Raw genomic sequence first — 27,192 nt, 5'->3', positions numbered from 1 at the left:
TAAGTGACCAGTGCTCAGTGTTCTTGTTTCCTTCAACACAGGTATTAATAGCTTAGATTCCATGTTCCAACAGGTTTACCTATGTTACTCGCCTTCACCAGGCTTTTGAGCTTATTATCTGTGATATACAGTAGAATCCTGTGTTGAAGAAAAGTTTTGTTAAAATGAGTCAACTCCAAATAAAAACATAATGGTACCTGTACTGGGAGAAGCTAAGATGGAGGATAATTTGAACCCAGAAGTTCAAGGAGCCTGGGCATGAGATTCTTTCAAACCAAATTCACCTGAACTTTTTGTTAAGCACTTTTTGTTAATGATATTTTTGCAAGCATCGCCCCCACCGCCTTTTTATTCCCAAAGTCAAACTTAAAACAATCTAGTTAGAAGCCTAGTACGTGGTTTTGTACCAGAGACATGGTGGTACAAAAATCGCTCACAGCTAGATAAAGTCCTTGACATACAAACATGAGTTTGATCCCTAGCACTGACATAAGAAACTGAGTACAGCTGGGTGGTAGGGCATACCTTTGATCCCAGCACTTGGGAAGCAGAGGCAGGTGGATCTCTGTGAGTTCTAGGCCAGCCTGGTCTACAGCGAGAGTTCCAGGACAGCCAGCACTATAGAGAAACCCTGTCTCAAAAAATAAAACCAAACGAAAGCTGGATACAGTGCTTGATGGTGCTCAAGGTGGATGGATACCTCAGTTTGTCCTCTGACAGTGAAATGCCTTGAAGTCACCTCTCCTACTTTCTCAGCAAGTTCTATCTTCTGAGATCTCTAGTAACTTGTTCTAATATCCCCCTCAGTAATTCTTTGCTTCACCTCTTATAATCTTACAATCATTCTGTTATAAGGGCCATGGGGAAGGTTAGAAGGGGTAGTTTAGATCTTAAATACTTACATGAAGAACTGTGAGCCATTTGTATCCTTCCCTCTGTTGGCCATTGATAAAAGAAATTCTTTGTTGTGTTTAACAGCAAAACTTTCATCTAAAGAGAAGAAAAATTTTCAGTTATGTTAGAAGTAGAAGCTCCAAAACAGTTATTTTAAAGGCTGGCGGGATGGCTCAAGTGGTTAAGAGGTTTGCTGTGCAAACAAGAGGACCCAATAACTTCAGATCCCAGGACCCAACCCATGTAGAAAACCAGGTTGACCACTGCACACCTGTAACCTCAGCCTTGTGGGCGGCAGTAATAGGAGAACTGCTGGGCCTTGCTGGCTGGTAGTTTAGCTTGAGGTTCAGGGACAGACCCTGTCTCAAAGGACTAAGGGAGAACGACAGAGCACCTGGTGTCTTCCTCTAGTCTGTACACATATGCAAATGCTCCTATTTGCCTACACATGAGCACATACATCACACTCACAAAAATTCATTTTCCACTCTTGCTCACAATGGAAATGTTCCTGTTTGTTTAATTGAGACAGGGTCTTGTTATTTAAGCCAAGTTGGCCTCCAAATCCTTCCTCAGCCTCCCCAGTGCTGGTATTACAGATCAGTGCTACCATGCCTGGTTGGAAGTATTCTTTACTGTCAAACACAACACAAACAACAAAGTAGGTTATGAAGAAAGAGAGAACCAATCATGAATCTATTTTTTCCCTGTCTTTTTAGATTTAATACTAATTTTTCCTCCCTTGCATAAAGGACTGAACTCAGTGCCCCATGCATGGTAATCAAGTCTAAAGTATCACCGAGTCTAAAGTACTTAAAATTTCCATGCCTACCATGCACAAGACCTGGGATTTGATCCCAGCACTGCACTAAAACTAAACAGCAATCCAGTAAGAGTCCAGATGCAACATCTTTACATTTTATCCATCTCATTGGTGAGCATGGAGAGATAAACATCATAGTTTGGACTCATTATAACTTGACCTTCACCATAGCATTATTTACTCCAATGGAAAGAACTTATCTTCCAATCTTTAATTAGAGTATGAGAAAAAAAGTAAGTGAAATTTGATACAATATTCTCCTGAATACCAAAAGTGAAAAATAAAAACCATTAAGTTATTTCTAGGGGTTGGAGAGATGGCTCAGCGGTTAAGAGCACTGACTGTTCTGCAAGAGGACCCAGGTTCAATTCCCAGCACCCACATGGCAGCTCACAACTGTCTGTAACTCTGTACCCTGTTCCAGGGTATCCAATACTCTTATACAGACATACATGCAGGCAAACACCAATGCAAATAAAATAAAAATAAATATTTTTTAAAAAGTTATTTCTATATTTATCTGCTTATAGTTGTATGAAAACTCAAGTTCCAGACCTACTGTAATTTATATGAGTGAAAAATATTAAAAACAATTTAGATGTGAAAATTTTACCTTCAAAGAATCCTCCATAAATAGATTCTCCTCCTCTTCCATTCCCTAGAAATGAAAAATATCACTATTAGATCTCAGGATCTAAATACTTCTCATCAAGTAGGTACTCAAATGATTCCGAATCAATAACACTCAAAGGAGCACAACAAATTTTAAGATAATATAATGTCAATAACAAGATCCGAAATTACCTTTCTCCTATGATACTATAGTAAGAATTCGACAAGTTACCAGGTAGTGATAGCACACACCAATAATCCCAGCACTCAGGAGGCAGAGCCAGGTGGATCTCTGAGTTTGAGGACAGCCCGGTCTACAGAGTGAGTTCCAGGACAGCCAGCACTACAGAGAATCCCTGTCTCAAAAAGAAAAAAAAAAAAAAAAAAAATCTCAAGCCTATTAAGATTCATGGGAAAGACATGAGACAGCTCAGTGGGTAGAGGTGTCTGCTGCCATCCTACCTGACAACTAGAGTTCAATCCGTGGGACCCACATGGTGGAAGGAAAACTCTCCCCTGCAAACTGTTTTATAACCTCCACACACCATGACATCCCAACACCCACAATAAATCAATGTTTAAAAAAAAAAATCTATGGGGAAAAGATCTGTCAAATGACTATCTATACAAGCCTCTTAATAGGAATTAATGACACTTTTTCAAAGTGTCCTCAAAAATAATGTAGTTTTTACATTTTTACAAAAAGCAACATAGATAAAAATGAAAAAAACTGGGGAAAGTACTTCTAGCTGTGCAAAAATCAAATTCATATGATGACAGATTTAGAGACTACAATGTTTTGTTTTGTACCCAGAAGCAAACCTGTGAAATTAATTCACGAAAGATGCAATTGGTCCTGAGATCCAGCTCAGCAGCATCTAACTAGCATGTATAAGGCCCAGGCTTATTTCCTAGCACTGGGAATAAGAGGTGAAATTCTCTTCTCTTTTTTCATCTTTTCTGTATTTCTGTTGAGTATTCCTATGAACTTCACCGAAGACTTCAATGGAGCAAGAAGAAAACCAGACTAAAACTTCCTTTATGGAGCTGAAACAATGGCTTGGCAGTTAAGAGCACATACTGTTCTCACAGAATCCCTGAGTTCGGTTCCCGGCTCCTAGGTCAGGTGGCTCACAACAGTCTAATAACTTTGGCTCCAGGAGATCTGACACCTTTGGCCTCTTCAGGTACTTGCACTCAGGTGCACACGCCAGATGTACAAATGTAGTTAAAAAATAATAAAGAAGTCATTAAAAACAAACCCTTTATGGGCTGGCAAGATAGCTTTAGTGAGAAAGGGACACTTAGAATTCCAAGTATGACAACCTGAGTTTGATTCTTAGAAACCACATATTGGACAGGATACTCTTATGTCTTCCGATTTCCACTTCCTCATTCAACACACACAACAAAAAACACCCCAAACCTCCATGGTAACAAAAATATAAATGTCTTTTCTTTTGTGGGACTCAAAAGTCTCACCTTCACTGAAGTCACCACCCTGAACCATAAAATCCTTGACAACTCTGTGAAAGAGACAGCTCTTGTAATGTAATGGCTTCTGAGTTGATTTCCCTGTCCCCTTTTCACCTGGAGAAAGAAACGTTCATAGGTCAATGAGAAGAAAAAACTCAAGTTCTGCAAAAGCCCCTATTTTTCTGGAGAACACAGAAATCAATCTCAGATACAATCTTATTGCATCTAATATTTATTTTCTAATTGATGAATTAACTTGGATTTCTGAACCCAAGTCTTAGTATGGTAACTCAACCTGGCATTACACTCACAATCCATCTCAGTTTCCCAAGGGCTGGGTTTATAGGAGTACGAATCACATCATGCATGTGGCCCAAACTGGTCTTGAATTCATGCTGTTGACTGAGCCTGGGTTTTGGCATTACATGTGAGCCCACATGCAGGAATCACATCTAATATTTCTAGGAATTATGAGGGCAATTGAAAATGCAAACAAACCTGTACAAAGACAACGAAAGTTCTCACATGTTTTGGGACATACATCGGAAAATAATTCAAAGACAACTCTTCCAGCTGAAAAAGAAGGTAACTGGTTTAAATTTCTTGATTACAATTTTAAATGCTATTATAAAACCGTTAATTAGAAACATTAATATTCTTACCAGGTTGATTATTAATGGCAATGTCAAAAAAACATCGAGGACGCTGGACCTTTATTCCCATGGTTCCAACACTTCAGTCTGTGAGTGTATATGATACAGTTTTAGGCAAGCAGACTAAAATGGCAAAGATTTTCTATTAATAACTAAAAGCCAATTCTACTGCACATAAACTACACATGTTATTTGAATTTATTTTACATTTGTTTCCATGGGGTAACTCATTATGATTTTTAGAGATTAGACTGTACTTTGAGGAAAATAGAAAAGAAAATAGAAAAGATTAAGGCACAGTAATTATTGGGCAGGAGTCACGCTAATCTCTATTATACCAATTTTAGTATGGAATGAAGAGAGCATAGTAATTATCATATAATAAGTTTCTATATTATCAATCAAAACCACACTGCCACCCCATACAGAAAACTATATTAAGTATGTATGACTAGTCAACAGAACATGAACATTACCTTTAAGTTGGGGGAAACAAACAATAAAAAACAAAAACCCACCAAGGGCAACTGAGCCAATCCTTTTGCACCTAGGAAACAAAAAACAGAGAGCTCTGATTAAAATGTGAGATAGTAGAGAAAAATACTCAAAGTTCCAAACAAAACCAAAATAAATCATCTATGAAGAAAAGGAAGAGGTTTTTGTTTCTGAGGCAAAGTCTCACTATGTAGCTCTGGCTGGCCTCAAATTTATGGCAATCCTCCTGCCTCAGTCTCCTGAGTGCTGGGATGACAGGTGTATGCCTCAGTCTCCTGAGTGCTGGAATGACAGGTGTATAGCAATACACCTGACCTGAAAGGGTAGTATTTTAAAGATACTAATATATGGTAGATAGAATTCTGATCAAAAGCACATTAAATTTTACATATGAGGTAACTTCTGCTCATGAGAAACAGCCTATGACAGGCACATACTAATGTGAGATACTATGTAGACAGCTTTATCTACATAGCAGGTACCTTTTACTTGACCTTTTTGGTTTTTTTTGTAAACCATTTATTTTAAGGACTTAAAATGTCCAATTATAATACCTGGTAGGGAATGCTACAGTAAGGTGAAGAGCCGATGAAACAAAGCCAGCAAGTACTGAATAACAGCCGAACTAACAGACTACAAAAACGACCATTTCATCTGCTCAGAAGAGAGTAAAATATACATGCTTTTATTTAAATAATCATAACTAAATTTCTAAGGTGCCTTGGCAAACAGCCTGTGACATGTTAAGGTAAGCAACACCCAGAAAGGTCTATATTCTTCACTGTGAAAAGACTTTCCGTTTTGTATTTTTTTTTGGGGGGGGGGTGCTGGGTATATTCAACCCAGGGCCTTACACATGATACTTGTGTTCTATCACTGAGTTATACCCCTGCATACCTTGGCTTAAAATTTTAATTGTGACAATAGAGTCACGTCCAGTTATAGAAAAATAACTGAAGGACAGGCATGATGGCACACCCCTTTAGCTCAAACACTGGGGCACTAAATCAGGATAACATAGTGAGTGATAGTCTGTCTTTTTTTTAAAAAAAAAGCTACCACACCTTTAATTCCAGCACTCAGGTGGCAAAGGCACGTGGATCTCTGTGAATTCGAGTCTACAAAGAGTTTTGCAGGACACAGAGCTGCATAACAAGAGATCCCATCTCAAAACAAACCTAATGAACAATGGCGACATGAAAGGTGGCTTATATATTATGTCTCTAGAGTTACTAAATGAGGTCAGAAAGATGGTACAACTGTTAAAAATCACTTAGCTGCTCTTCAAGAGAACCCAAGTTTGAGTCCCAGCACCCATATGGTGGCTCATAACCACCTGTTAACTCCAGTTCCAGGGGATCTAATGCCCTCTGTGACCTCTAGACACTGCACATAAATGGTGAGCACACATACATGCAGGCTAAACACCCACACATATAAAATAATAATGTTTAAAATAAGTAAAATTACTAAGATGTTATTATTAATCATCACTAGAGACTTAACAATTGCTAGTTATAAATCGGATATGTTTCCTCTGTATTTATGACTCTCAAATATTTCTTAATAATACCTAAAGTATGAAACAGTAAGACAAACATCTAATCAATTTCTCATTTTTTCAAGAAAAAGGAGATTACTAAGATTATACTACTAAGATATAGAAAATTTAAAAGAAAAATTAAGCCCATAAAAATTTCAAGAAAATGGTCATTCACTCCTGTGTTCCCAGCACTCCAGAGGGTCTTCAGTCTAAAATCAGCGATAGCAAGACCCATTTCAGGAGGAAAAAAATTAGTCACCAATTGTTTTAGAATATAATCAAATCTTTTGTGATTAATTATTTGTGAATATCTGCCACGAATTTGCTTAGCTTGAATGAATTATAACTAATGTCATAAAGCCAGATTTGAGTTTTCTGAAAACTAATTCCCACACCTGGCACAGTGTCCTATTTTTGTACAGCGTCCAGCATATACTGCTCCCATGAGATGAAATGCAGGTTCGAGTTTGACCCTGTTTCCATTATTGCTTATGAACTGTAACCATTTATCATCTACTTGGTGTTAGAAACTCACTTCACCTATCTGACTTTCTCAGAAATGTGAGTGATACTGAATTTATTTCTTTTCATATTAGAGATACATTTTTTTTGAGGCAGAGTCACCCAATGTAGCTCAGGCTGAACTTCAACTTTCAATCCTGCTTCTGCCTCCTGAGTACTGTGATTACAAGAGTGCACTATGATGCTTGGCATGGAAATACTTTTAAAATAAGAAATAAAGTTAATAAGCTCACACACACATAACCTAGTTATAAAAATGCATGCAAAATCCTAACTATAACTGTTACCTTTGTATTACATTTTACTTTCTACGCAAATGATTAAAATTTTATTTAAAATGTTTATTAATCCTTTGAATGTCAACAATAAATAATATTTATAAATAATATTTATAAACATAAAATTCTAAACTTCTTCAAATATATTTTGGAAACATCAGTGAGTGGTCACAAGTTCATTTTGTAGTTTCATATGTAAAATGATTTCCATATCCACCCTAATGGGTCTTTAAGATTTAAGTATATAGGCAACTAATTAGTAGAGTATTTGTAATTAGGTAATAAATAATGTAGTGACTTTCTCACATTCAAAGAGTTATCTGAAGTTTCAGAGTCAGCATTACAGAGTCTTAACTCTTAAAGGAATATAGTGGATTCTTTAAAAATGATTAAGATGCCAACAAGTCTTTGCTTCTTTGCACTTTCTCATTCTTCTGGTTACATGTCCCTTAAGATTCAGTTCAGCTACAGTACTCTGGGAACTCACTCTATGGGCTGAACAGTCCTTCCTCAGTGAAAATTATAAACTCGTCTATAAATTCCACCAACTCAAAATCTTTCTGGCTTTTTGGGTTGTTTTTATTTCTTAAAAATTTTGAGACAAGGTCTCCCATAGTTGTCAAAGATGGCCTGAACACACTCTGTGGCCCAGGCAGGCCATGAACTTAGAATCTTTCTGCCTCCGTTTTTCAAGTGCTTGAAATTAGATGCTTGGCCACAAGTCCCTGCTATAACTTTGTCTTCTTCTTTTTTTTTTTTTTTTTTTTGGTTTTTCGAGACAGGGTTTCTCTGTGTAGCTTTGCGCCTCTCCTGGAACTCACTTGGTAGCCCAGGCTGGCCTCGAACTCACAGAGATCCGCCTGGCTCTGCCTCCTGAGTGCTGGGATTAAAGGCGTGCGCCACCACCGCCCGGCCAACTTTGTCTTCTACACAAAGCACAGGAAGAATGCTGGTTAATGCAAATATGCCTGAAAGCAGTTAGTGTTATGTTGTTGGGTTTTAGTTTTATTTTTTGCTTTCATTTTTATTTTCTTTCTTTCTTTTTTTTTTTTTTTTTTTGGTTTTTTTGAGACAGGGTTTCTCTGTGTAGCTTTGCGCCTTTCCTGGATCTCACTCTGTAAACCAGGCTGGCCTCGAACTCACAAAGATCCGCCTGCCTCTGCCTCCCAAGTGCTGGGATTAAAGGCGTGCGCCACCACTGCCCAGCTTAACTCCACCTCTTAACTGCTAGGGAGACAAATGTGTACCAAAACACCCAAATAGAGTTTGTGCTATTATAACCTGTGCTGTTATCTCCTTATGTGTATGCTCCTCATATGGTGCACTGCTATTACTGACTCTCCCAGAATCCACCATTAATAATCCCATCAGTCTGTACCGCTATTGAAATCGGGCCCACTCCCTTCATCTTTCTACTAGGATGCTTTCTATTCAAGTGCTTTGTTGTTGTTTTCCCATTTCTTTCCTTTTTCACTTCTTCAGCTCAAAACCTACCTAGACAGCAAGAAAGATACTATGTTCTTATCAACTAGGCTTATTTCTTTTTAATTTACTATTTATTGTTGTTTTGAGACAGGACCTCTTTATGAAGCCTTGGCTGTCCTGGAACTTGAGCTGGCCTAGAACTTAGAGCTCCACAGGCCTCTGCTGGGATTAAAGGTGGCAACAGCACACCCTGCATCTGCTAGGTTTGTGACAGGTAACCATTTTCTTACAGGACTCAGGTAAGTTAAATTAATTAAAAGTATTCCAGATCTTTAAGATTTTGTTTTTTATGTATGTACTTTGCTTTTTTTGAATTATGGCACTTTATAAACAACAACAACAACACACTATTTCATTTTCAAAGAAAATACAATTGTGGGAGTGCAAATACCCCTTATTCCAATAAAAGGAAAAAGGATTTTAACATGATCTGTAAGCCCTTAACTGCATAAAACATTGTATTTACAACCAGTACACTTAAAACTACTATTTCCTTTGACATTCTAAAAGAGAAATATGTTAAATGTGGTAGGATACATAAAAATGAAATCTCATTCATGTATATCAATGTAATGATCTAGAAATTCTTAATGTTTTAAAATTAAAACTTAAAATTTAAAATAACTTCCACCAAAAAAAAAATGAACAATTTTTTAACTGTAGTACCTTTAGAAAAGACTTTATTTTGTTATCTATAGTGCATAAATTATGGTATTTGTGAAAACTAGTACAGGGACTAATGAGGTGGCTCAGCCATTAGGGGCACTTGTTGCTCTTGCCAAGGACCAGGTTCAACTCCCAGCACCCACATGGTGGTTATAACCATCCATAACTCCAGGAAATCTGGAGTTCCAGGGGATCTGACATACTCTTCTGGGGCACCAGGTGCACATGACACACACACACACACACACACACACACACACACACACACACACACACATGCAGGCAAAACACTCAATACACACATAAAAATTCTAAAAAAGAAAAATATGTGCATATAAACATAAAGCCAATACTCTGATGAGTAGTGCCACATTGGTAAGCAGTTTTCAGAAACATTAACATCTAGTAATACAAGTATCATTATTTTGTGTTTTCCAAATCACTTTGAAATTTTTATTACATTTATTTAGTGGGGGGAGGGCATATGCCATGCACATGTGTGTAGATCAGAGAACTTAAAGGAGTTGGTTTTCTCCTTCTACTATGTGGGTTCCAGGGATGGAACTCAGATCCTCAGACTTGGTGGTAAGAAGTTTTTACCTGTGGAACCATTTTTCAACCTTCTATATTACTTCTAAGATTACTTCCATGGAGGACTGACTAAGCTTTGAATACAAAGAAAAGCAAAACTTTGTTACAGTTTTTATATTTTTAAAAAAAAAATTTAAATTTTTTAAGAATTCCATTCATAAGTACTATATTTAAATCATTTCTACTCCTCCCTCTCCATGTCTTCCCAAAATTCCTTTCAAGTCTTGACCTCTATATTATTGTTTTACACACACACACACACACACACACACACACCCTATTGAGTGCACTTAGTGTCGCTCATACGTGCATGTGTCTTAGGACTATTTGGGATTAGATAACCTACTGGGGCTCACCTCTGAAGAAAACTTACTCTCCCTCTCTCAGCAGTCATCAATTGCTGGTAACTCTTCATTTAGGTTAGGATCTTATGGAATTTCCCCATCCATACTGACATGTCAATTGGTGGTGTCATTATTCAGGTCTTGTTTTGACAACTATACTGGAGATTGATTGATTGATTGCATTCATCTTCCCTGTCAGGTCTAGAAGACACTATCTCAAAGTTTAGATATTAATTGTCCTCCACAGGCCATATGTTAAAGGGTTGGTTGCCAGCCTTTAGGACTATAGGGAGTATAAGGAGATGATGGATCTTTTAGAGATGGGGACTAATGGAATGAAGTTGGGTCACTGGGGGGGGGGGGGAACGGGGGGGGGGGTGTCCTTTAAGGTACTATTGGGACAGCCCCTCCACCCTCTGTTTCCTGGACTCCAAGAGGAAGACATTTTGCTCTACTGTGTGCTCCCCAACATGTAACGCCTCGTCACAGGCCCAAAAGCAATAGGCCAACCATGGACTAAGATGTCCATAACTGGGTAAAAATATATCCCTTCTTAAAAAAAAATTACCTGCAAGGGAAGCATTGTAACATTCATACTAACTTCGTTAGCTCACTCTTAAAAGTATTCACATGAATCAAATAAGAAATGAAAAGGAAGCCGGGCGGTGGTGGCGCATGCCTTTAATCCCAGCACTCGGGAGGCAGAGCCAGGCGGATCTCTGTGAGTTCGAGGCCAGCCTGGGCTACCAAGTGAGTTCCAGGAGAGGCACAAAGCTACACAGAGAAACCCTGTCTCGAAAAACCAAAAAAAAAAAAAAAAAAAAAAGAAATGAAAAGGAACTGACTCAAAACATTTGTATACATTTGTGAATGCATGCACTGCTGATGAATTAAGTAAAAAAAAAAAGCCAACATTTCTTCAGGAAGGACTATGTTCTTCCCAACAGTACCTTTATCTTTAATGTTTTTGATATATACAAACCACTGGCTGTAGAAACACAACTTAACAAGCATTCTGAAAACCGAGGGGTTCGTTTGGGGTCCAGTGATGAAGCAGCTGCCTCACAGCTGTAAGGTCTTGAATCCGTACACACAAACACAAGTGGAGAGCAAGGGCTAGGCATATAGCTCAGTGGTAGAGTACTTGCCTTAACAATGTCACCAACGCAAAACAAAGCACAAGATTTTCCCTATCAGTAAAACTCCAAGTTCCAATTATAGCAGTTTTCTCTGAATATTTAAGTACAAAGTACTGCCTGCAAACCTCAAGGTTCAAATTTTGGCTTATAGAAAGAAAAATAAGTTTTTGTGAAAGACACATACACATTCACCCCAACGCACCTAGGGAGCAAGCACAACAATCCAATCAATTCAACGAAGCTTTAAAGAAACTGTTAAACAATTAAACAGGAATGTAAACTTTTACAGGAATAATTACACCCCACATATTAAAATTAAAGAGTGGGGTCCCTCAGTCCCTAAGAAAATGCTTTTGTTTGTCTGAGATAAGAGTCTCATCAAGTTGTTCAGGTTGGCCTTGAACAATGATCCTTTCGTCTTGAATGTGGAATTATGGGCGTTGTGACACTATATCAGAAGTTAACTTTCAGGTTTGTAAAAAAAAAAGAAAACCAAAAAAACAAACACGAAAGCAGCAGCAGCCATTCTAAATATCTGTGCAATTTCTGAATTTTATGGCAGTCTTTTAAAACTTACAAAACGTTTAGTCGAACCTTCCAGTAACTGTTACAAAAGAGCAATCACTAGTCATTATTCTTTATACATGGGGTGACAACGACACAAACATGCATATTTTATCCTTTCTGGTTTTAGCTTCTGAAAGTTAATATGGAATCTCCAAATTTCCAAAATATTCTATTATTTCTTAAATGTATTGGTGACCCAAACCAAAAAAGACCCTCTTAGTGCACGGAATGTACCGTACTAAGAAAGCAAGTTGAGTGCACAAGGTGGTGCTTTTATAAGGTTTTCCAAAAACGGTTAGACGTGGTTGCCAGCTAACGTTGACTTTGTTCGACATCAGAGTAAATACGGGCCAAAGCAGTACGTTTCTCCTAAAGGCGAACGGGCTTCAGAAACCATCTTCTAAACAGAACCCTCCTCCCCAAAGGCCCGGCCGCTTCCAGCTGCCCAGGAACGTGGGAAAACTTCTAGAGAGCTAAGGTTAAGATCCCACCCTTGAGTTTTAGGAGAAGCCTTAACATCAAGGGCCTTGTGTCACTTAGGCATGCACGACAACCGCTGTCCTATCAGAGGAAAAGGTCGGCGGAGGAGAGCTCCTCGTCGATTTTATTCCTGGTGATTCTGGCTCTGCGCCCGTCCCTCCCTAACCCTAACCTGACAGGCCCTCGCGCTGCGCCTCCTCCTTCCCCAAGCAAACGTCCCACCTACCGCGCAGCAGCGCTCGGTCTCACGGTTTGGAAGCATCCAAAACGAACCTAGTTCCCGGGAGCCGAGGCCGCCGTCGCTGCCGCCATATTACAGCCTGTGCGGCAAAATGCGTCAGGGAGGAGGTGTGCGCCGGGCGGGGAGGGCGGGGGCTGGAGAGGAAGAGCGGCTTCCTGCGCCCGGGGGCTCGACTGCAAGCCGTCCCGGTCCCCACGGTGCCGCGGGCCGCGCCGCGGTCCCCGGGGCCACCCCTCCGCGCCCGAACAGCCCGGAGACCTCGGCGGAAAGACGGTTACCTCGGCCCAGCCGGGCGCCGCGGCTCCGCCCCTCGCCCTGGGCCCTTCCCGCTCTCGTACCCGGGGACCGCGGCGAAGGACGCCACGCCGACACACGCCTTCACGCCTCTCACCTGCACCGCCGCGGACTTCTCGTCTCCGGGGCCCAGTCCTGTACAGCGCTTCAAATCTACCGCCGTCAGGAAAGGCGCTAAAGCCCACTAACCGCCTCCCTCCCCCACAGCCCAGTCCAGGCGTGGAGGGAAAGCGTCGCGCCGGAAGTACGTCACGGGTGGGGGCGGGTGAAGGCGTCTCCCGGCGTTCCCTGACTTACGTCATCATCTTCTCCTTGAGAGTGTAGGATCTTTCTGCCTTTTAAATCCATCCCTGACAGGTAGCGTAATGTGTTCTGCGAGTTGATTGGGTAAGTGCGTATTCGTCAGAATGTCACAGCGCTCTCGACATGAAGCACTTCACTTTGTAAACATTGGCATGCTCTGTCAGGGTATTTAGGAGGACGTTCTGCCATCAAGGAGCTCCCGATTTTCACCTTCAGCCAATGCTCAAAAACTAGTGACAAAAAAAGAGCTGCTTTCGGGGTGTGGTTGCCCATGCCTTTAATCCCAGCACTCGGGGAATTATATTTTCTGAGACAGGGTCTTACAATATAGTCTTGGCTGGCCTGGAACTCACTATGTAGCTCAAGCTGACTTCAAAGTCAGAGAGATTCGTCTGCCTCTGCCTCTAATCCTAAATGCTAGGATTATAGGTGTACAGCACCATGCCTGGTCGTGTGTGTGTGTGTGTGTGTGTGTGTGTGTGTGTGTGTGTGTGTGTGTGTGTTTGCCTGTGTGTATATGCACCATGTGTGTAGCTGCCAGCAGAGGTCAGAAGAGGGTGTCAGAAGACCCTGGAACTGGAGTTAAAAGCGGTTATGAACCACCCAATACGGGTGCCACTTCAAGAGCCTCAAATGCTGCTAATGGCTGAGCCATCTCACCCGCTGTTGGCCATGTGATTTAGTTCTCAAAGATGGAATTGGAGACAAAATGGCATGCTGGTTCAGACCTTAAAACATTACCTCTTATTTTCATCTGCCATCTGTAGTCCAATGCAACATATTCTAATCATCCAACAACAAGGACCTGGCAGACATTAGAATAACATGATAGAAGAAATTCAGATTCCTGAATAACTACAAGACCTGCCTTTCAACAGGCCCATTCACCTAAGATCTTACTTTGTAAGAGAAATACATCCTTTAAAGCCGTAGTCCAAGTCGGGCAGTGGTGGCGCATGCCTTTGATCCCAGCACTTGGGAGGCAGAGCCAGATGGATCTGTGTGAGTTCGAGGCCAGCCTGGTCTACAGAGTGAGATCCAGGACAGGCACCAAAGCAACACAGAGAAATGCTGTCTCGAAAAACCAAAAAAAAAAAAAAAAAAAAAAAGCCATAATACCAGACCCCAAAAAGAAAAGGAAAGAAATTCCAGTGGAAAAATTAAGTCTAGGAAGCTGGGAGATGGTGGTACATGCCTTTAATTCCAGCATTTGGGAGGAAGAAGCAGGCAGATCTCAGCCTGGTCTACAGAGTGAATTCCAGGACAGTCAGAGCTGTTACACGGAGAAACCCTCTCTTGAAAAAACAAACAAAAAGGATGTGATCTCTACTAGATTAAGACAGAGCAAGAGCAGTATCAGGATTCCGGAAGCATACTCCATATCCTTTCCTACTAATTCCACCACCTCACCCCCTGTTGTGTGACAAAACTTTTCCTGGGGAGATGTAGCTAGAGTTTTCCTGCCTGGCCCACAGTCAGGACAAATCTCTGACACCCGCCAGTCCCACAACCGCTCAGACCCGACCAAGTAAACACAGAGACTTATATTGGTTTCAAACTGTATGGCCGTGGCAGGCTTCTTGCTAACTGTTCTTACAACTTAAATTAATCCATTTCTATTAATCTATACCTTGCCACGTGGCTTGTGGCTTACCGGTACTTTACATCTTCCTTGTCCTGATGGCGGCTGGCAGTGTCTCTCTCACCCAGCTTCCTGTTCTCTCAATTCTCCTCTCTGTTAGTCCCGCCTATACTTCCTGCCTGGCCACTGACTAATCAGTGATTTATTCATTGACCAATCAGAAACACATTTGACATACAGACCATCCCACAGCACTTCCCCCCTTTTTTTTTCTTAAAAGGAAGGTTTTAACCTTTACACATCTCCAAAGTCAGCTTGGTATATTTGCGAATTTGGGCGTAGCTTCTCTTACTACTTCCTGCTGGAGGGGGGCGCTGTATCTTATGGGGACACAAAGAATACTTTAGGATTATGGAGTAGTCCATGAGTGTGTATCGTCTGAGCCATTTGCCTTGAAACGGTTCTGGATGTTGGATCATCTGGGCCATGGTGTCATCGGAGACCTTTCAGGGGGTCTTGGCTGGTCAAACCTGATGTATCTTAATCTGGAACAAATCCATAGCCTCTGGCTTTCTGTGGAAACAAAAGCAGAGCCTCCTTTCCAAAGCAACATATCCTTACATCCAAATTTTGAAGTCAAGGTACCTTTAAAATATACATTTTGGCATAACTCAACAGCTTTTGTAATCAAATGTTTTTTTTTAGTTACGAATATCAAAGAGAACATAATCCAGATTCTCTGTGTGGTAGCCATCTTTACGTGGCTTATTTTTTTATATTAGCTTTAGCCTATTGCTTCGAACGGCAGCCTCCTAAGCCTGAAACGGCACTGCTGGCTCCGCCCACTTCAGCTTCCCAACATGGGGGTGGTATACGTTTTCCGCTAGCTCTGGGAGCCATCAACTCTTAGAAATAGTGGGTCTATGCTTCTTTCAAAGCAGCGTGTAGCCCAGAAACCTCTTTTTTTTGTTTTGTTTTGTACTAGCAAAGGCTAAATCCACCACACAGCTTAATGTGCCACTTGCAGAGGCCTCATTCCCACCATACTGTAGGTCGAGCATGCACGCACGCTAGGAACCCGCCAGTAGCTCAAACTGGCAGCTGCTGCTCATTTGAGAGAGACAATTAGGAAGCTGTTTTTAGCTCCATTTTAGAATCTTTTTTTCTCAGTTTTTAGGTGGAAAGAAAAGGGGAAGTGTTGTGGGATGGTCTGTATGTCAAATGTGTTGCTGATTGGTCAATAAATAAATCACTGATTGGTCAGTGGCCAGGCAGGAAGTATAGGCGGGACTAACAGAGAGGAGAATTGAGAGAACAGGAAGCTGGGTGAGAGAGACACTGCCAGCCGCCATCAGGACAAGGAAGATGTAAAGTACCGGTAAGCCACAAGCCACGTGGCAAGGTATAGATTAATAGAAATGGATTAATTTAAGCTGTAAGAACAGTTAGCAAGAAGCCTGCCACGGCCATACAGTTTGAAACCAATATAAGTCTCTGTGTTTACTTGGTCGGGTCTGAATGGCTGTGGGACTGGCGGGTGTCAGAGATTTGTCCTGACTGTGGGCCAGGCAGGAAAACTTTAGCAACAGGGAGATGCAACACACATGTCTACTCGCCCCAGATAGGGAATGACCAGCATGGGTGACAGCTCCCAAAGCTGGGAACATGGAGCACACTGCACAGCCTGCAGGCAGCTCAGCTGGTTGGAGAGTGTCCTTTCCAGGTGCCACAGTTGGTCTAAACCTTTCCAGGGAGCTTGGCTGGTTTCTTCATCTTTAAAGGCAGGCAGCGGGTCTGGTCCCAGAGCAGCTTAGTGGAAAGTCTTTGCAGCTCACCTTCCCTTTCTGTGAGAGGCAATCTCAACTTTCATTGCTTATTCTGGCAGCAAGGGGGGGGGGGCCTAGTGAATCTGATCAGTTTCAGGGACTTCCTGAAGCTATTTTATTTCCTCTCCTGTTAAGAAACTTCTGGGCAGGATGGAATGTTTGGAAACTGTTGCCCTGCTTCTGTCCCTACTCGGGGCTGTCAAGAAAAGCAAGGCTCCCAGTCCTTGTCCTGCAGCCATGATCGATCAGCAACTCTACTTATATGGTGATTTATTAAAGTCTTTGGAACCCATAATGTTGTCTCTCTCCTTAATCTTAGCACACAATGGATTGGGTGTAACACTATGACTTACTCCATGTCCTTAGTATGTGTTCATAGTAAGGCGTGTACATATGTAGGAATGTATGCATGTTTATGGAGCTGGACACTAATTCAGGATCTTGTTCTTGCTAGACAGGTCGTCTACCACTGAGCTGTGTCTTCAGGTACTTCTTTATTTTTATTTTTGTTAGTTGAATCTAGAGGGTATTAAGCAGTAAGTAATTATGGAAGAAGCCTGTGCCTTAGCGGGTTTCGTATTATTAGAAACATCTACGAATGCCGGGCGGTGGCGGCGCACGCCTTTAATCCCAGCACTCGGGAGGAAGAGCCAGGCGGATCTCTGTGAGTTCGAGGTTAGCCTGGTCTCCAAAGCGAGTTCCAGGAGAGGCGCAAAGCTACACAGAGAAAAAAAAAGAAAGAAAGAAACATCTATGAGTTGAGTAAGTATGAAAGAAAGGAAGTTTATTTTGGCTTATGGTTCTATATGTCTTATCTGCTCACAGGTCCTCACAGTCTCTTCCACTCTTGTCCTCCCCCACCCCTCCTCCTTTCCTGGCATTGGAGCTTGGACTGTACAGTTTCCCAGGATGGTCTCAAATTCATGGGCTCAAGAGATGCTCATGCCTCAGAAAGAAGCAGCTATGGCTACAATTCCTAGCATATTGTAAACATTTGAGCTTTCAGTACAAGATTTTTGTTTTTTGAGACAGGGTCTCATATAACCCAGACTGACCTTAAACTCACTATATAGCCAAGGATAAATTTGAATGCCTGATATTTCTCGTCTACCCCCCCCCCAACCCTGTGATTACAGGCATACATCACTACACCTGGTCCCTTAAAAGTTTTTTTGTTTTGGTTTGATTCTTGTGGTATTAAGAATTGAGCCCAGGCTTGCTTCATACATGTTAGACAAATGCTCTAACATTGGACTACATCCCCAGCACTCCATAGATGTTTAAAATCTAACAACTTCCTAATCCCTTCCAATCCCATTTATCCTAAGGTATGAGCTGCTGTAAGTTCTTTCCTTAAAATAGGTTTTTAACTTTGATGGCTACACAGACCTACACTTAGAAGACTGAAGGGAGAGTATTGTATAGTTAGTTCATCTGGATGGAAAAACATTCCCTCTTGCAGGTAAGTAAGGACTAGACGCACAAAACTCACAAGCAAATTAAGAACTTGGGGGTTGGAGAGGTAGATCAGCAGATTGGAGAGCTCTTGCTGTGCAACCATGAGGTCCAGAGTTCAAATCCTGGCACTCACATAGCAAGAGAGGCTTCCTGGGTAAGCCTGTAAGCCCAGCTCTGAGTAGGGGGTCGAGATCAGAAGGTTGTTGGGACTCACTGGCTTCCAGCCTAGCTGAGCAAATACAAGCCCCTGATTCAGGAAGAAAACTTGCCTCAAAATAAATAGAGAGTGATAGAGGAGGACATTCAGTGCCCTCCTCAGCCTCTGTGCATGCATATGAATATACATGTGCATAAACTTACACACATAGACATAGGCACACACACAAAGAAACAAACACATCTTTTAAAAATTGCAAAAATTGGAAAGAAAGTCATGAAACTCACAGGACCCCTTTCTGAGGTCAGATGAGCTAAACAGCTGCTGGGGGAGAAGAAGACTGTTTGCTGAGCTGCCTGAAAGCAGCTTTTCCAAGTTGTCACCCAGACTGAGGGAGTTGTTGTGGTGATGCAGCTGCCTTTCAGTCACTCATTATCCTGTAAGTAACCCTCACCCAAGTTTGTAGAAGTAACCTCAATAAACTCACTGAGTTCACCAAGATAGACTTGAGTGGAATTGTTCTTTCGGTCTGTCATCAGTGTCCTTACCGAAATGACAAGACATTTCTTCATATCTCGCCAGGAAAAGGAATGCAGCACTCTAGGAACCTAGACAGTGTCAGGAAGAACCAAAGATGAGTTTGAGAGGAACAGTTTCATGTCCCCACTATGGGTGATAAGATGAGCAACTGAGGCTGAGCCATCTGAGGGTGGTACATCCTTGGGGGGACTTTCATAATGGCTCTCTGATCAATTAGTCTTGTCAGTAAAAACCAAGAGTCAGATATCAGAGTAATAACCTGAAAGATCAGAGAAGCAGAGAAGCAGCCACCAATGACTTCTTTCCCCTCTGGAACCTCAGACTGAAAGAGGGGCCTGAGATCCTGTCTCCACCTTCTGATTGTGCTGGGATTAAAGGCGTGAGCCTCCCAAATGCTGGGATCAAAAGTATGAGCCTCCAAAGTGCTGGGATCAAAAGTGTGAGCCTCCCAAGTGTTGGGATTAAAGGTGTGTGCCACCACCGTCTGGCCTCTATGGTTAACTAGTAGCTAGCTCTGCCCTCTGATCTCCAGGCAAGCTTTATTTGTCAGAACACAAACAAAATATCACACAATAGCTCTCTTGTGTGGTATGGGGTGGCATACCTCACTAATGAATGGGGTTGACCTAGCATATGTAAATTGTGCTGTTTGGTTTTTTGTCAACTAGACACAAACCTAGAGTTATCTGGGAAGAGGAACTGCAGTGGAGAAAATGCTTGTATCAGATTGTGGATAGGTAAGTCTGTAGGTCATTTTCTGGGCTAATAGTTGATAAAGAAGGGCCCAGCTCACTGTGGGTGGTGCCACTCTTGGGAAGGTGGTCCTAGGTGTATGAAGAGCCAGTAAGCAGCATTTCTCCATGGCTCTGCTTCAGCTCCTGCCTCCAGGTTCTTGCCCTGACCTCCCTTGCTGAGTTGTGATATGAATCAGACCCCTTCCTCCCTGAGTTGGTTTTGGTTATGGTGTTATCACATCAATAAAAACCCTAAGGAACATAGGGATGTTCCCCAAACAGCTGACTGATTAAAGCCAGATTTTTTTTCTCAAGATAGGGTTTCTCTGTGTAGCTTTGGAGCCTGTCCTGGAACTCACTCTGTAGACGAGGCTGGCCTCAAAATCACAGAGATCTGCCTGCCTCTGCCTAGTGAGTGCTGAGACTAAAGGCGTGCACCCCCCCCCCCCCCAGCCTGATTGATTAAAGAAAATATTGCTGTCTTAAATAGGACCACATACACAGCATGATAATAAGTCTGCAGAGTATGGCATAGCTTCCTTTGGGGGTGATATGACATGTAGCTGAGGCTGAGTTGGTCGTCCAGAAAGAACTTGCACATTTGAAGGAGGCACTACAGGAAAAAGACATGTGAGTGCTTTTCTCCATACTATACCTGATTTGGCAAGAAAAGGGAAGGATTAGATGGAGATGTTGACTTGAAGTTCTTACAGCTGGCAGACCAGAGGAAAAGATAGTATAAAATAGATCTGCACTAAAGAGCCCTTCCTAGGATCCAACTTGAAATCCATGGAAGAATCAGAAAGAAAGGAGGTAGAAAAGACCTGAAGTATGATCTTTAATACAGGAGGGGAAATCCAAGATTCAACATGTAGACTGCAGCCTTAATAATGGCTGGAGTAGATCTGGGTGGTGATAGCACATACCTTTAATCCCTACACTCATGAGGCAGAGGCAGGCGGATCTCTGAGTTTGAGGCCAGCCTGTTCTACAGAGTAAGTTCCAGGACAGCCAGGGCTACTCAGAGAAACTCTGTCTCAAGGAAACAAAATAAATAAATAAATTAATAATAATAATGGCCGAGTAAAGGAAACTAAGAGTATCAGAGAACACTCTGCCTTTCAGCTTTTTGTATTGAGAAAGGCTTTCAAAAAAGAAATGAAAGAGCCTTTTACAACCTGGCTGAGAGGCTGGGTGACAACAGGATCGGTGGAATCAGTCTGAGTCCTGTGAAAGTGGAGAAACTGAGAAATATAACTATTCATCCCTTCTTGAGGCAAAAGCTGTATAATCTGAAGCCATATGAGGGAACTGAATCCTTGATAGGCTGGCTCAAATGAATCATTAGGGACAGTTGATTGTCCTTGGCACTAGTTACCATTAACATCAGGGACTAAAAAGTAATAGAGGAAGGACAGACATTGCTAAGGAAATTGAACATAAGAGAAGTGTTTGATGTGTAGTTCACCAGGTCAGATTGGTCTGTGTTCACAGAAAAGTTGAAAAATAATTCAACAAGAACCTCAGGAATTTGCATGGGACTTTTTGCCAAGCCCATAATGGGACAAGATCTTTTGGGGTAGGAGAACCTGTGGCAGGTCTGAATGATGTAGACTAGCGTGCATATTAGGTTCATGAAGCACTAAAGCATTTTTCCCTCAGAATGAGGGAAAAAAGAGGGGGTGGAAAGCAATTAATGGAGCCTGTCTGAGTCACTCAAAAGCAAATGTGGGAGGATTGGTGTTAGCTGGAGTTCCTAGGGAAAAAAGTGACAAGAAGCCAAATTCAGTGCTTACAAGCAGTAAGAAAATAACTAGGACAGTAAGGTTGTCCAAGAGATCCCAAACATTACAGGCTATTGCTGTTCCACTTGGTTGCCCCTCAGAGGTGGGGGGTAAGTCTCTATTGTTGAGGATACCATGCACTTCAGACAAAGGGCGCAGAGGCCCCTGAGCTGTAACTGACCTGAAAGCCTCCTCTCTGAGGACTAGCTTTCATAGTACCAAAAGGCCCCATGCCAGCTTCCAAAGGCAAAGGAAGAAAGCAACCATGTCCTACCCAGTTATGATGCCTACGAGCCACAACAAGAGCCAGCATGTCGTGATAACCCTAAGGTGCATTATTGGCGTGCATACCTTAGTGGTAACTAACAGCTCTCTAATTAGACTTAAGACCGGCCTGGTGCATGTACAGGCCAGAAGAGGGCATCAGATTCCCTAGAACCAGAGTGACAAGTGGTTGTAAGGGGCCATGTAAGTGTTGGGGATTGAACCCTGATCCTTTGGAAGAACAGCCTGTGATCTTAACTGCTGAGCCTCCTCTCCAGTCCTTGTAACAGCCTTTAAAAAAAAAAAACAGATTTACATAACATTTCATAGTATATAATTCTGTTTCATTCTTTCAATATATATATATCTACTGGACAATGAATGTGTTCTGTGAAATTACCAATATTAAATGTACTTAATCACCAGGTGCAGATAAAGTAGTTATTCATTTTTAAGCGTTTAAAGAGGTAAAACATACATTTTTCACATAAAGAAATATTTGATGAAAATCTAAAACTATGTATGTGCATCTGTATGTACGTGTGCACGGAGTCAAAGGGCAGCATGAAAGTTGGCTCCCTTCTTCCATGTGGGTCCCTGGTATGGAGCTCATGTCATCATGCTTGGCAGCAAGAGTATTTACCTACTGAGCCACCTCTTAGGCTCTCTAGAATCATCAGAAAGGATATTTTGTAGTGTACGCCTCAAATATGTCAGTGCTTCAGAAACAGGGAAACATCTTCATAGTAGAGATGCACTTAAGGGACCCGAGTCTCCTCCAATCACTAAGAAAGCCTCAGTCAGTGAGAATGAAACTACTAAGCCCAGAATTCCCTGCGCGCATAAGGCCCGCCTATGCCTCTCGCGGTGCCCTTTGGGACATGTAGTGCAAGCTTCCGTGGTGCTTGCCGCTCTGGGGCTGCGTTTCTTCCGCTCTGGGACAGTGTTACAGAAAGATGTTTCTTCAGGAAAGGCTAAATACGCCGGAACGCGACGGGTGAGCCAGAGACGCCAGCCTCCTGTTGCTGCTGTCGGGGGGACCTTGGATGATCCCTGCCTTCTGAGCCGTCGGGAGCAGCCCTGTCGGGTCCGTGGCGGGCGTGGGGAGGACTCGCGTGTTGGTCAGCGGCTCTGCCTTCCGCACCCCGCATGGTTCCGCCCGGGACGCACGGTTTAGTTTAGCAGTCGCGATCTTCTTGCGGGTTTGGGTTCTCCACGGCGCAGAAGAAGACCGGGGCAGGGCGAGCCCATTGCCATCTGGACAGGTGGAAGCCACGTTGGCTCGGGGTCAGCGCTCCTGCCGGTCAGGAGCACGGGATACCTGTCACCTGTGAACCGTGGGGCTGTGCGCCGCTCACGCCTGCTCACCGCACTTCCAACAGTGTCACACGTCAAGGCCTCGCCTATAGTTAAATGGTTTCCCCAAGGTCACCTTTTCTTAACCGTCGTAGATTGGGATACATACACAGTGAGACCCTATCTCCACAAACAAGCAAGCAGGTACCCTAAAAAAAACCCAAACAAACTAGTTTTGATTTTTGTTTTCTTCTGCCGCTTTGTGATCAGAATTGAAAAGAAACTTTTTAAAACTGGGTGCGGGAAGAAACCCTTTTTTTCCTGGAAGTTTCATTTTGGATTAAATGTAGCTGGTTCAGACCAAGAACGAAGTCTGTAGTCCAAACAAACAAACAAACAAACCTTCATTACTTCAAATTTGAATTTGGGGGAGTAATTTGATATTAATGAGATAAGCGTAACCAAGGCAAACCAGTTGTTTTACAGATTCTATTGGGATGGATTTAGAGCCATCAGGATGGAAATAAAACACACGAGTGAAAGCCAGTTTTTATACCATCATATAATACCTCACTGCTCGCTACCGCGGGCCTTTTTTACTAAAGAAAAATTGTGCTAACACAAGAAAAGAAGCCTGTATTTTGGAGACCCACCCGTTATAAATATGTTCCGTCTAAGAGGCATCTCTCGACTCTCTTGGAGAGCGTTTCAGTTGCGCCCCTTCAGCTGTGAATCACTAGTCATTCGAATGCAGAACTGTACAGATGAAGAACAAGTATTCGATCTTATTGAAAGAAATATGACCACGCTTTCAGAACAGCAAGTGGGGTGTGCCTTTAGTGTACTCTGGCAGTTTCAGAAGCAGAAGACCAACTTGGAAAAAAATGTTGAGTGTGTTAGAAACCACCCCCAGTTTCTTACTCTTTGCAAGGTAACTACCAATCACATCCAAGCAATGAGTGATGACACCCTGGTGAATGTGTTGTACAGCGTAAAACAGTAAGTTGCTTTTCAATTTATGAAAACAATTATAGTTTATATTTTAATTTTCTAAGAATCTTTTTTAAATGGAAAAACCATTCTTCCAGAAGACAGGTTTTTCCCCCCTTCAGTTTTTCAAGACTTGGTTTTCTATGTAGCCTTGGCTGCCACCACCTGGCTGAGAGTTTTTCTTATAATGTAATATTTTAATAATATTTGAAAAATATTTTTTGATACCAGTTAGTGGTATAGTTTTGAAAATTAGGAAAGTAGAAACAACCGTCTTTCAGTATGTGAGACTGGTTGGTTGTAGAGTGTTGGAGAAATGTGGTTGGCTAAAGGATGTAATAGGTAAGTAGGTTAAGTTAGATTAATGTCTAGCAACAAGCCAGCAGTTACTGAGTTCTAGTTTTGCTGATCTGTTTGCAATCTCTTGGCTCTCACCATTAAAAATTACTTTCCCTTGTTTTTATTGAGGTTTGCTGTTGAATCCCATCACCCCCTAGTTGAAGCACTCATTACAGAAGCTTGGAAAAGGCTGGAAAGGTAAGTGCTCTGGGTTTGTCATGTAAGATCAGGTTATCTGTGGGGGTCACCAAAATGAAATACAGTTAAAAATAAAATTTCACAGGAAAAAAAAGTACTGGGCCTGAGGATGCAGCTTAGTTGATAGAATGTGTGCTAGCATCCGTGAGGCCCAGGATTCCATCCCCAGCACCACATTAAACCAGCTGTGGTAATGCACTCCAGAGGTGGAGGCTTGTCTTAGTTGGGGTTTCTGTTGCTGCGAAGAGACACCATGACCTTGGTAACTTTTATAAAGGAAAACATTTAATTGGGAATGACTTATAGTTTCAGAGGCTTAGTCCATTATCATCATAGTGGGCATGGAGGTATGCAGGCAGACATGGTGCTGGAGAAGGAGCTGAGAGTTCTGCATCTTGATCTGCAGGCAACATGAAGTGAACTTGTGTTCTACACTGAGCATAGCTTGAGCATAGGAGACCTCAAAACCCACTCCCAGGGTGACACACTTCCTCCAACAAGGCCACACCTACTCTAACAAAGCCACATTTCCTAATAGTGCCACTCTCTATGAGGGCCATTTTCTTTCAAACCACCATAAGGCTGGGGATCAGAAATTCAAGATCATCCTTGGCTTCATAGCATGTTTGAGGCCAGCCTGGGATACATGAGACCCTGTCTCAAGAAAAAAAAAGAAGTTTTAAGTTCAATTAGTTTGAGGATTTTTAATTGTATAAAAAATTCTTTCTTTAATAAAGAAAGGAAAGTATTTTAGATGTTCCCTCTTTAACTCAGAGCAGGTTTCAGTATGATTTTCCATATACATATTAATCAAAATGTAAATTCGATAGAGTCGCAGGTAGTGAACTAGTTTCTTTGATCCTTGAAGAATTCTGCTTTAGAAACAGAAGATTGTGATTGAGTCTCCATAAAACAAACAAACAAGCAAATCAATTTCGGGGCTGGGGAGATGGCCAGCTGTTGATTCCCAGCACCCATATGGAAGCTCGCAGTCATCTGTCACTCCAGTTCCAGAGTCTCCTCTGGCCTCCACGGGCACAAGTACCACATGTGGTACCTGCAGACCTACACGCAGACAAAACACCCATATACGTTAACTAAATAAGAACAACAGCAACAACACACCCCTAGATTTCGAGGACTCTTCAAGGAGAGAAAAGAACACACTAGTTTGGTGACGCTGTTGAGCGTTGTCTGGCTTTGCTGCCACTCCATTTCTGTGAGTAGGCAGTGACCACAGCTTATAGTCCTCGTCAAAGCTTCTTAAAGAGGTCAGCTTTACACCAGTAACTGTTCCTGTTAGATGGCATCTCTCAGTCTTAGCTTGCTTGGTGTTGCTGTCAATAAATTTTGACTTCACTCCAAAGAAGGAAAGAAAAGCTTCAGGTCCACTGATGCTGACAGTATTGTTGCGAACGTACTTTCTAAACTATACAGCTGTGTTCTCATGTGACCATAACTGATCATCATCAAGAAGAATGTAGTCGGACGGTGGTGGTGGTGGTAGCCGGGCGGTGGTGGCTCACGCCTTTAATCCCAGCACTCGGGAGGCAGACCCAGGCGGATCTCTGTGAGTTCAAGGCCAGCCTGGTGTATAGAGCGAGTTCCGGGAAAGGCGCAAAGCTACACAGAGAAACCCTGTCTGGAAAAACCAAAAGAAAAAAAGAAAAAAAAAAAAGAATGTGAACTCTGTGCAGGATATTCTTGTGAATATACAGCATATTCTACAATACATGTGGGAGGTCCTCCATGTACGAGAGCCAAGACAGTAATAGAACCAGTTTAGGAAGTCTTCTGACTTTTCTACCTAGGAATCTGTGCTAGCCAAAGCCACTGCTAGCAGGGTGAGGCAAATGCAAGTCAAAGAAGAAAACTCACAGTAGGAGGGAGATGGAGGATTCTGAACCACAAGGACCAGCAAGGTGCTCTGTGATTGATGAAGATGCCTGTCCCTAAGCCTGGCAGCCTGAGTTGGGTCCTTGAGCCCTAACTACATGGTAGAAGAAGAGAACCAATTCCCACAGGTTGTCCTCTGACCTGCCTACACACACACACACACACACACACACACACACACACACACACACACTCACACTCACACTAATTTAAAAAGAGAAAGAACATCATGCTAGACAGTTCATGCTTGTAATCCCTACACTGGGAAGGTCTGAGGCAAGAGGATTTCTGAGTTCTAGGCCAACCTGAGCTACACAGTGAGTTCCAGGCTATCCAGGACAGCAGAGGAAGACCTTGTCTCAAAAACAAATAACACAGACAATATCACCACTTCCCCCAAATTCTCTTCAGAGCCCCCAGTTCCACTTTGTTATCCCAAAGGATCTTGCTTCTTAGTTGCTTTTTTCCATGTTTATTTATTTGTTCTTCATTTTGTAGGGGTCATGGGAAGGGCGGGGCATGCACATGTCACTGGTTGTTTGTGGAGGTCAGAACAACTTTCAGCAGTTGTGTGGGATCGAACTCAGCTCAGTCACTGAGACATCTTGTTGACCTGCAAAAGGATTGTCACTCCTTGCCAAAAATTAGGGGGTTTTGTTGTTGTTGTTTGTTTGTTTTTATATAAATAAAATCCTATAGTATATATCATTGTACTAGGTTTT

At 42.2% G+C, this 27,192-nt stretch overlaps 2 protein-coding genes across 10 annotated transcripts in view; one reads left to right on the top strand and one right to left on the bottom strand.

Annotated features, from left to right (window-relative positions):
- The window catches only part of Ppig (peptidylprolyl isomerase G), a 34,950-nt gene extending 21,073 nt beyond the window's left edge, over window positions 1-13,877 (bottom strand). Inside the window, exons 1-7 of one of the 7 annotated variants that reach the window (XM_052722425.1) lie at window positions 13,201-13,877; window positions 4,935-5,005; window positions 4,468-4,581; window positions 4,304-4,378; window positions 3,812-3,919; window positions 2,331-2,375; window positions 903-990 (exon numbers count right to left, since the gene is read on the bottom strand). In XM_052722425.1, the coding sequence (XP_052578385.1) occupies window positions 903-990; window positions 2,331-2,375; window positions 3,812-3,919; window positions 4,304-4,378; window positions 4,468-4,528 (377 nt within the window). In that variant the 5' untranslated portion in view covers window positions 4,529-4,581; window positions 4,935-5,005; window positions 13,201-13,877. Of the gene's footprint in view, window positions 1-898; window positions 991-2,330; window positions 2,376-3,811; window positions 3,920-4,303; window positions 4,379-4,467; window positions 4,582-4,934; window positions 5,006-12,794; window positions 12,955-13,200 lie in introns of those variants that run through there. The other 6 variants (XM_052722427.1, XM_052722422.1, XM_052722424.1 and 3 more) reach the window with 6 other exon arrangements.
- Window positions 13,878-22,609: 8,732 nt separating this feature from the next.
- Fastkd1 (FAST kinase domains 1) overlaps window positions 22,610-27,192 on the top strand; it is a 31,694-nt gene continuing 27,111 nt past the window's right edge. The window contains exons 1-2 of one of the 3 annotated variants that reach the window (XM_052722420.1): window positions 22,610-24,046; window positions 24,506-24,574. In XM_052722420.1, coding sequence (XP_052578380.1) covers window positions 23,712-24,046; window positions 24,506-24,574 — 404 coding nt within the window. In that variant the 5' untranslated portion in view covers window positions 22,610-23,711. The remainder of the gene's footprint in view (window positions 24,047-24,505; window positions 24,575-27,192) is intronic. The other 2 variants (XM_052722419.1, XM_052722421.1) reach the window with 2 other exon arrangements.

Source organism: Peromyscus californicus, unplaced genomic scaffold (assembly GCF_007827085.1).
Source record: "Peromyscus californicus insignis strain IS unplaced genomic scaffold, ASM782708v3 Scaffold_7__1_contigs__length_154581171, whole genome shotgun sequence".
In the NCBI taxonomy this organism is placed as follows: domain Eukaryota; kingdom Metazoa; phylum Chordata; class Mammalia; order Rodentia; family Cricetidae; genus Peromyscus; species Peromyscus californicus.
Note: the sequence above shows the minus strand (reverse complement) of the source record. Positions and strands in the feature narration are given on the sequence as shown.